The sequence below is a fragment of the Cephus cinctus genome, unplaced genomic scaffold (assembly GCF_000341935.2).
Source record: "Cephus cinctus unplaced genomic scaffold, Ccin1 Ccin1_scaffold1123, whole genome shotgun sequence".
NCBI classification, from domain to species: Eukaryota; Metazoa; Arthropoda; class Insecta; order Hymenoptera; family Cephidae; genus Cephus; species Cephus cinctus.
In genome coordinates, this window is record NW_014333628.1 from 150,293 (window position 1) to 160,915 (window position 10,623).

Here is a 10,623-nt window from a genome sequence, read left to right on the forward strand (position 1 = left end):
CCCCCCCTCGCTCGCTCGCACCCCTATCCTTGCGAGTGCTGCCTGTTTATTTAAAGAAGGCGTTAATGGAAAGCGCGCGGTGAAGTAAACTTCGAGGAAGCGAAGGAGCGAAGGACAATAAAGGGTCTTTTATGAAAGTCCTTATGGCTGCGTGCGCAGAACGGAAAACTTTGACGAGTTAATTGTACTTGCCAGTGAACTTTAGCGGCTAGCACATAAACTCCATAAATAGCCAATACTTGAATTGCAATTTTGTCTTTCGCGTCTGGAGCAACAATCCTCACGTTCTCCTGCGTGTGCTTCTGCGAGAGGTCAGTCAAAGCCGGAGGTCCGCCAGCAGGTGCTACAAGGATCGCTGGGAGTCGCTACAGCTCCGTCTTTATACCGTTGCTTCCTTCAGCCACTTCCTCTTTTCTATAGTCCCTTCTGCTTTCAGAGGCAGTTTCAGGACCCCAGAACAGTGCCGGATTCTTCGATCCCATAAGTGCGTTGTCTGGTCGCGCATCCGTGTGTCTCGGCCAGCAATATTTCATTACAGCCTGTTTACGAGGAGACTTAACCCACTGAAAGGGCAAACGAAAATCAGGAGATCGACGAGATCGAGACTCGGAGACGAGTCTCCGAGCATATTTTTAGGCGAATTAATTCCACGGCACGGTTCGATCGATCGGCGCTCTCCGGAAGCGATCGGTTCTTGTGAAAAGAATCGAGACGACGCGAAGGAGTCGAGTGCCCCGCCGGAGTTAGGGGGTGGTGGGGGGGGGGGAAGAAATCAAATGGCATCTCGACGAATCGATTTACAAGCCAGATCGAATTGCTGGCAATTTCCCCAAAACTTCTTCCAGAGCAGCACGCACCTCCGCAGGACGCATCGCATCGACTTACCAAGCGACCCGGAAGGTGGAACGCCGTGCGCCGGAACGAGTAACCTTCGCAGCATGCACTCTCTGTAGAGAGTAGAATATCATTGGCTGCTTATAGGGAATAAGAATCAGGCTTACATCGTTCCTATAGTATAGGAGTCCTAAGGACGGCGGATCGTGAGTCCCCATAAAACATAATTAACGGACGTACCGTATCGTGCGTGGATTCACACCTTTATGAATGGGCAATAAAGGCTCGAGGGGGCTTTAGGTGCCGAGGAGGAGGAGAGAGAGATTGGATTAAGCCCAAGGAATTTGAAGCTCGAAGGGACTTGAGGGACGCTCACGCAAGATTTTTCATGCGGAGGAGGTGCGAGAGTATTTTATGAGAGAGTTTATGAAAATGTTCGCTGCGGGTGGTGCGGCCAAAGTCATTCGGGCGACGTCGGGCTGCCAGGCGAGCGATACCAGACCGAGGCAGCGCATGTCTCCTGGCGCTTCGTGATATTACAGAATAATTCAGGAATATTTCAGTGACGATCTCAAGATTTTACGGAGATCCGCCCTCCTCTGCGTACTACGTACGTTATTGTCAGCTGGTTACCCTCTAATCGCAAGTCGGGTCAAGAAGGCGAATCCTGATTCCTCCCAACCGTAAAATAATATCGAGGACTATCACGAGCTATTCCTTGCAAAAGTTCCATTTGCAAATTTTTCTATACCGAGAAGCCAGGATAGTGCCTCCCTCTTTCTAATTCCATAATAATAAACGCATGTGGATCTGTGGATCTGTCTATCTGTCTCTCTTATTCTCTCTTTCGCTGTCGCTCTTTATGTTTCGACGATATTTCCTGCAGCAAACGAGCAAAAAATGTCGTGACCCCGACGGATACAATGGGGTCAACGAGCCGTGCTAGCCGTAGCCATCTACCAATGGAAACCCATACTGAGCTGTACGTATGGGATTCACGAGATCCAGAGTTGGAAACGCGAGAACCGCAGACATCCTGTCCGATAGACACGGTTCCCATAACGTGGCAAGCATATCTTTTCCCGGACTGAGAGCGAGAGAGAGAGCGAGAGCGAGAGAGAGAGAGAATGGGGGGGGGGGTTACATCTAGCGGAATGTATTGTACGATGACAAATCACGCATCAGCGGACCCCAGGCCGCGTATCCATCAACATCACCGCGCGACGTCGTCCGCGCGCCTCTACTCGGGATTGATCGCGTTTCGCCTCGATGCCTTGATAGAGATACCCCTGCGATACGACATTAGTCGCCTGCTGTGAAATCTTCGAACAGATCCTCAAGTTTCCCGATCAGGGGACGCACAATTTCTTTTCACGCAAGCAGAAAGTCCTGATGCTTCTGCACATCTCAGCAGTCGTCCTGCGCAGATCCTTCCACCAAGTTTTTCTCTTTCTATTACGCTCGGTCCGGTTCGGTACACGTTCGATACTTCTATCCGAGAGTGTCCTGCTGAGCCAACACAATACATGCGGCTCGGCCTTTTTACGGGAACGCATCTTCATATAATAGAATACAGGACATTTGGTGAGAAGAGAAATTATAGACAAATGTTTCCACTTCAAGACGTGGCTGCGACAAGAATCCGAGCGGAAGAACAAGTCTGTACGAATGAGGGATTTAGACATCGCTATAAGACGTTTCCCGTAGTGTCGATAGTTATCGATAGTATTCACTTGAATCTAGGCCAATGCAGTGTGACTAGCTGAGATCAAATACTATATTCAATAGGAGTCCTCGGGTTGTCGGGATGCGAGCAAGTGTCGATCTCATTTTTCAATAAGTCATAAGTATAAGGGATCTTAACGGCGGTCCCTCCAATTGTATTTAAATGTCGTTATTTCGATCCGGTAGCGTAATTCCCACAAAGCGAAGGGAAGTGTCTCCGCTAACCGCAGGTTAATCGGAATAATCGAAATAAGAAGGGGAAAATTGAAATACAAGAAGGTTATAATTGAAACGGAATGAAGGAAGGTAGGAGGAGATCGAACTGGAAGATCGCGCCTATAAGAAATCTCGATCCATCCGAAGAATGAATGTCGCAATGAATTCCGGCTGCATTAGCAATGGCGTCTAGCCAGAGAGTGTCTAGCTACACCGGAGTGAGGCATCATTGACATCGCGCCTCACATTTCCAAATGACAATGAAATGCGATGGTTCCGCTGATAACTGGTTTCGCTGCGTTCCGTCGACGTGGAGAGCGAAGCGCAGCGTGCCGCGTTCTTCCGCGGTGCGACCCACGCGCGACTCATCGCACACTGGGAGCATTGTGAAAGTGCCTCGAGCTCTCGACGAAGAGACCTGGCTGCACTGCGCATGGAGCACATGGGAACACATGGGATCACTTGGGATCACTTGGGATCACACCCACTTTATCTGATGCATTCAAATGTCACAGCGTTGGCTAATAGATCTCACAATCAGCCATTAATGCAACAACTCGACAGAGCGATGCTGCACGCTCGCTAGATGTGGATCATCGAGTCTTCGGAACGAAATTCAAATTGATCCTATACAATCGAACCCACAATCGACAATTATTCCTTAATCTTTCCTATGAAATTGAAGATCAAATTGACCATAGAGAGCAGTAATCGTCTGACGTCGTTACCATTTCATTAATTATTGCTTTTAAGTTATAAGACACGATATTTTGAGTAGCAACAAGTAAATTTTACAGTGCACACGGTAAATATTGTTATTTGCAATTTTTACTGAGTTCTACGTTTCTCTGTCGGTGAAAGTCGGAAGTTGATTGACAAAAAAACACAAAGTTCCAAAGGTACCAGGGAGACTGGAATTACCTATCGCGTCAATTGTCCCTCGGCAAAGCAGCCAGAGTTCTTGCCATTGTGAGACTTTGTGATCCAGCTGACTGACGATTGGTCTAGAAGTCTAGATGATCCAGAGCGCAAGTGTGCTGGGAGCACGACTCCGAAGCAGCATGTATGCACTTTGCTAGTGGGGCGCCGCACAGCGACGACGGGAGAAAGACTAAACACACGATGGCGCGCAGTTAACGAGCAGCAAAATATAATGAGATAATGAGGAAAATAGGAATGATCATGTGCAATCAAAGCTAAGCAATGAGCAGCGCATCGCGACGAGCAATGATAAATGGAAGAAGGAAGAAAAAAGAAAAGGAGAAGCGGGGAAGCGGCGGACTTGAAAGCGGCACTGGAGATGAGGGAGATTACGAGTGATACCGGTGCGCCATCGAGTCATCTAATAATTAACATCGTTACGAAATATAAGCATTGATATAAATAATTGTTTTCCATTTTAACAAGCATCCTACCCGATAATGATTGTGCCAGTGCCGGCGTTATCCGTCATTTAATTTGAGGCTCCTTTCTTCTCCTTGACACATGTTTCGGACGCTCCTCCAAATTTATCCACACATAGCCTTTGTTTTTTAAATTAATTACTAAGGTTGGCAAAGCGCACGTAGGTTGCACCTGATTGTCAGTGAGAATCTCCTGCCGTCTGTCGAAGAATTGGACGCTCGACTGGCAGCAGGTCCAAAGCGAGCAAGAACTGTGGTTCGTTCGGTCAAAGATTCCCTCCGATGTTTCACGAAACCGCTTGACTCCTGAGCCTCTGAAACGACAGAATGGCACAATGGATGCTGGAAGGAGGAAGGAGGGAGGGAGGGAGGGAGGGGGCATTAACAGGATACTCACTTCGCGACGTACGCTCGATAAAGCGTTTCACGCGGGAGCTCGGTTATTGCTTCGTCTGGGATGAAAGAATCCTCAGTCGTATCGAGTAACTTAAAGATTTCGGATATACGTCGAGGACGGCCGGAAGAATGTTCAAGTTGTCTATTCGATGAATGTCTATTCGCAAAACTCCAGGCGTTAACGGAAAGCCTAAGGCGACTATTCTGATTGTCCGTGTATCGCACTAGAAGCAGTGCACTATATTCATTCATTGAAGAAACTCGCAGTCCACGTAACAGACACTTAACTGGCGTCCAAACGTTTTGCCGATTTTCAAACGAATTTAACAGAGTCAAGCCAAATATTCGATACTGTTGCTTAAACCATACCTCCATGGGAGCGCTTAATGAAGTCGTTATATTTGACGATTTCCCACCAGAGCCTCCACGGAATCCCGGAATAGAATAAAAGTTCAAACGAGATAAAACAGATTACAGATGCACCTAGGATGGAAGGGCACTGGTTGAATTTACGATTAGTTTATGGAAGTGTAAATTTGTCGAAGCTTCTTCGAGTTCGTTGGTGTTCGTGACTGTTCGTGACTGCCGACGAGCAACCCCATTGAGTGAGACTGGCGCCAGCAGACGGTGGCATCGCGAACCACCAGCGTCCTCACGTGCTTATAGTACATTCATCCGCCACCAGATGGACCTAGGAGTTTTTGCTTCGAGGTAAAGATTCTGTGCCGGTAAAATAGAGCTCATTGATCCTTTTTGACTGATTGATTTTCGTCGCGGCTTCCACTCCCGTAAGTAGTTGTTTTGCATAACTGTGGTGCAAGAATAGTGACATACGCTGACACACCCGTCCCTAAGTCGCTTGTTGAAGGTTTTTCGTTTTTCTCTATAGCACAATGTCTTCGGAGTAAGTGTAAAACGGCATCGATTATGAATTCATGATTAATCGTGACAGGACGCCGTGCGATCGTCGTAAGAGCGCAGATGCCGAACCATGTGAAATTTTATAGGCAATAGTTCTTGCCTCTCGGACAACCTGAAATAAGTACGTTCGAAGTGACCGTTCGGATGACTTTCCTTTCTGTATCAACTATGTCGTATGGTTAGGTTAGAAAAAGGAATAAAGTTGCGCAGGCGAACGACCTGAACGTACCCCTGTAGCTGAACGGTTGATTATGCCAGAAATCGTCGGGCGATGAAATAAACTTCCAGGTAATAAGCTCACGAAATACGAAAGAATTGCTTGAATGAGGATACTGAATGAACGAGCAAATAATTGACACGTGAATCAAAATGTCGTGAGGTTAGGTAGGGTGATTACGCAACAACGAGAACGGTAAAAATAATGAATAAGAGGAAAGGTGGGGAAAAGGAAGAAGGAAGGAGGTGGAGATGGGAGGAAAAGGTTGAAATAGGATGACACAACGCAGTCGCGTATCCCTTCGCCTCGCACAATGACGGCTTTGTCCGAAATTTCCGCGGCCTTTTGACCCCAGTTTCCACGGGTTTCGATTGGCTCATACATCGCTGAACTCCCATGGGAAAAGCAGCAGCATTCGACGTCAATCCTGTGAAATCCGGCTCATTAAATCGCGTGGTTCCAACACTAGTTCTCTCCCGCCTTCCCGCCTTCCCACCGTCCCATCGTCCCATTTTCCCCTCCCGCGTTCCCTATTCCATTGCTATCGTCTCCCTCGCTCTTCCTTCTTCACCCTTGGGCATCACTCTTTCTCGCACCCTATCGTCCCTTCCAGCTCCTTCCGTTCTTAACCACAACGCGCGTTCTCCTTCTAACAGAAGGGATATATCAGCTGCTCTGACGTTTTGCGCTATGTGTGACCTCCCGAAGGTATCATTTCCTGCTTTTTACCAATTTTTCTGGTCCATACGAATGCTTACCTATGTACATACATACATACGTACATATTAATATTCCATAGAGATCTACTTTTGATTCTGACTCTGCAGAAATCCAGCCATCGCTAACACTAAATATGGTTTATAGAATTTATTAAATGGAAAAGAATTTACTGGTTATTCACGCTTGAAAAAAAAATAATGGACATTTTACACAGAGGATGCTTGCGTCGCGACGCCATCTCCAGAATACTGTCAAGTTGAATCACTGATTGTGAGTTAAACCCAGCTTCATATTTCCTATATTGCTTTTGTACCGATTACAATGATTAGCCACGTGAAGGGATAATTGGTTGAAATTTTGGAAATTTCGTAAAGCCTTTTTAAACTGTTGCTTACACGCGCGATAAAGATACAATTTTGAGAGTGTCAGTTGCGTCGGGAGCGTCGGGAGCGTCGGGAGCGTCGGGAGCGTCGGGAGCGTCGAGGCCGTCGGCGGCATCGAGAGTCTCGTTCCCAGCTGGCAGCCAGTAGCTAAATACTGCCTAATGAACGTATGCGGGCGGGCGGGCGGCTCTTTGATACAAAGGATCCGACTCTGCTTTACACGCGCGCCGTTGCTGTGCGTATATTTGCATTGTGGCTGGAATTTTGGCTTTGCGCTAACTCCTAATGAATCTTTACCTTTGTGCTCATCCTGACAAAGGATATGGTCGACCTAAATCATTAAAATTTCGGCCTGTCACGTCTCGTGGCCATGATCGAGGCTTGCTGAATCCTATAATAATACACATAGACATAACAGAGGAATCAGTCCTGCCAATGAAATTGATCGAAAATAAAAAATAAAAAATAAAAAATATTCCAACTTGGACGAAAAGGGCAGGAACCTCAAAGACGAAAACGGTCTCGCAGGTCAGCGCGGTTGCTGCCTGCAGGCGAAATAATAGAGGCGAAGCAGGCTTTTCTAACTGAACGCCCGATGCAAGGGGGCATTCGGTAGGTCGCACAGCTACAGACGTGGCTGGGACGTAGGTAGAGCTCCTAGGTAGAGCGCAGCGAACCCTCCACTTCCGGATTAGTTAGGAGTAGAGGGAACGTGTGCGGAAACGTAGTTGGTTCTGGAGTGGGTTCGCTATAAGGCAACTCGCGTTCGTAGAAATGACGTAGACGAGTGCGCGACATAAGCGAGAGGAGAAAAAATTTGCATTGGCGAGCGAGCCCAGATTTCCTACCGGTAGTCCTGGTATTAATTAATGCACGCGGAGTGCTCGTTAAAAAAATTCAGATCGAGAGGACTCTCCAACGTAGATGTCTGCCTGTATAGATGTATAGTTGTCTCTGTGTATCTATATCTATTTAATGCAACATCGGGTGATCGTATTTCAGGAAATAGTGCTCGAGATGAAGCAAACTATTGATTATTCCTATACCGATAAACTATCTAGTAGGAGGTCAATAAGTTATTGAATCTTTTAATAAATGATATTCAAAAGAAAAGGGCAAAAAAGAATCTTAACTATTGTCAATTTTTCACTCCATTGTATCTGATTAATCTTCGGGTAATAACGGCATCGTCAATCTCGCTCGTCTTCCCAAAGCGAGGAATCTAGGGAAATGAATGCGAGCATAACGACGGCATGGTCAGGACGACGTTGAGCTCGTTGTGACTTCGCGATATTACGAGGTGCCAGCTTTAGACTGGAGTCAAGTCCTAGCCTAACCCAATCAGACTCGAGGTTTGCCAGTTAACGGATAACGATATCTCGACAATGCGGATAGAAGAATAGAGAGAAGGATGTGTCGAAGTCTAGTCGTGTAAACTGATCCGGCGGACTTTACGCGACTTCCGTAAAAGTCGACACGAACTTGTTGCTTTGTCAATCGGAACGTAACTAAATATCTGGTACATCGTCACAGCAGACATACACGTGTATGTATGGCATGTACAGGGTGCCACTTGGCTGAAAGGCACAATAAAATCCGTAGATGGACCAGGAGAGTAGAGGGCTGCAGGTACAACTAGTTATCTGGCGAATAAGATTCGCTGGTAAATCCGGATATAGCTTGCTGACCTTTGCTGATTATTGTTGACCAGCGGCATTGGGGTCGGCACCCTCGGTGGTGGGACGGGAATCGCCTTTCGCCTCCCTCCCTGGTGACTGGTCTGCTGCTGGTGGATCGTCGGTGTGACGCGACCAGTCGGCCCAATGCGCCCCGCCGTTCTGGGACGTTCCGCACGTACCTCCATGTCTATCTGAAAGATTTTCGAGTTTTCAGAATTCTAAAGATAAGGGTAGAATTGCATGTTGCCGGCGCCGGGCACTGGTCTCGTAAGTGGCCGCCGGATGTGATCAAAGAGGTTCACGTTAAAAGCCATTGTAAACCTCATGGACAGCCTGACTCCAGGGTCCGATGCAGCAATCAGCATGCTTACGCAGCAACACCACGGAAAGAGACGAATCTGCGTTAATCCCGTGTTCGGGCCATCGTCACCTTAAATGTCATCAACTGACAAACCCGAGCCAGGGCCCAGGACACGTGGGCCATTCGTCGGGCCTGCGCACTTTCTCAGCCGCTAAGCTAAAAGTCACTGTGGGCTGTCGAGAGTTCTCGAAAGAGTGAATAAAAGAGAGAGAGAGAGGGGGAGATGCTTAGTGAGATGGAGACATCACAGGAAAGGAGCCATAGCTCCTTGTGGATGCAAGCAGCATGGTCGAGGTTCCCTCTTCCGTCCATTCATCGAAGTGCATCAGGATAAATTTCTCTTCCTGGCGGAAAAAGTGTCTTGCGGATGAGGAACCGCTGACTAGTCGTTGGCTGCTTTGCCGCGGCGTTGCGCCGACGTTGCTCATGCGAGAAGCGTGGTTGCTGGCAGCATCATTAGCATGGTAATGCATGCTGCACCGCGAGCCATGACGGCTAGTAGTATTTTTACCTCCTCGAGACCAGTCGCCCGAAAACTCTTTGGCTTTGGTGCCCCTCACACCGGAAATGTAACGTAAACGCAACGTAAATGCAAGGGGGGTGGGGGGCTGGCTTGCCAGTCAACGGTGCATGATTCGGTAATGCGCCACGTGCTTCTGTAAAACGTTCACGAGGCATTTCAGCCAATCAGAAGTCAAGGATCTTCGCGTCATCTGCTTTCTCTCTCTCTCTCTCTCTCTCTCTCTCTCTCTCTCTCTCTCTCTCTCTCTCTCTCTCTCTCTCGCCCTCTCTCCCTCTCTTCATCTCCCTCTCCCTCTCCCTCTCCCTCTCTCCCTCTCTCCCTCTCTCCCTCTCTCCCTCTCTCTCTCTCTCTCTCTCTCTCTCTCTCTCTCTCTCTCTCTCTCTCTCGCGCGCGCGCGCACGCGTGCATTTTCCTTTTTACCCTTCGAACAAAGTGCCAGTAATCCTTATGGCAAGATCTTCAAGACTGTATTATCTAGTATAGTTAATGAACACGTTTTTCTAAGCAGCAGTCACGCGCTTGGAAGTTGCGAGAAAGACAACATTGATCCCTCTGAAGACCTTTCACCGATCACTGGATGACGCTAGAACGTCCAATTAGTTTGACCATCGTTATTCCTCTTTGCTCGATTTGGAATCGCTTAATATCCTCCGACACGGAGTCGAGGGGCACAAAACTGACGTTGAATATTCCGTCAGTCCCAGAACAATGACGATGAGTATTATTGGATTATTACATTATTAAGAATCCGAACACGACAGTGCCGAAGTTTCAATCACATGCGAAGATAGGTCGAGTCTCCGGATGATCTGTTCATAACTTGTGTACATATTGGCGATATGAGAGACGCAAGAAATGCCATACTCCCATTGGTTGCCTTCTGCCATCCCGAGAAAGAAGGGCGCAAGGATGATCATTATTTCCTGCTCGTGGATCCTCACGAGAGGAGACAATGCGGCGACGGCAAGTCTGTTAAAACATGCAGCCTCCGGGCGCTTGTGTGCGCCCAGGATCTCGTGATACATGCGAATTGCTTCCAGGAGGGGCGAGAAGTCAAAGAAGAGTAGAGGAAAAGAGAGAAAGGAGAATGAAGGCTCGAGCGCGAAACAAACTCGACGCGATACAATGGGAGCATCTGCTTAGCAAATTGCAAAAAATAATCACGTTTGCCCGATCCACCGGAGTTGCAGAAACGGTTCGAAAGCCGGCACCCCCCCCCGCCCTCCCACCCCACCTAACACAATA

At 47.9% G+C, this 10,623-nt stretch overlaps 1 protein-coding gene across 7 annotated transcripts in view; it reads right to left on the reverse strand.

The window, feature by feature from the left end:
- The window catches only part of LOC107272186, a 175,320-nt gene that overhangs the window by 138,781 nt on the left and 25,916 nt on the right, over positions 1 to 10,623 (reverse strand). For 5 of the 7 annotated variants that reach the window (XR_001538845.2, XM_015749077.2, XM_025089484.1 and 2 more), the window contains exon 2: positions 8,504 to 8,685. The exons of 1 other annotated variant lie outside the window; for it this stretch is intronic. Coding sequence is in view for 5 of the 6 variants with exons in the window: in XM_015749077.2 (XP_015604563.1) it covers positions 8,504 to 8,679 (176 nt within the window). In the remaining variant the exon portion in view is untranslated. Of the gene's footprint in view, positions 1 to 4,190; positions 4,493 to 8,503; positions 8,686 to 10,623 lie in introns of those variants that run through there. One more of the 7 variants, XM_025089485.1, reaches the window with a different exon arrangement.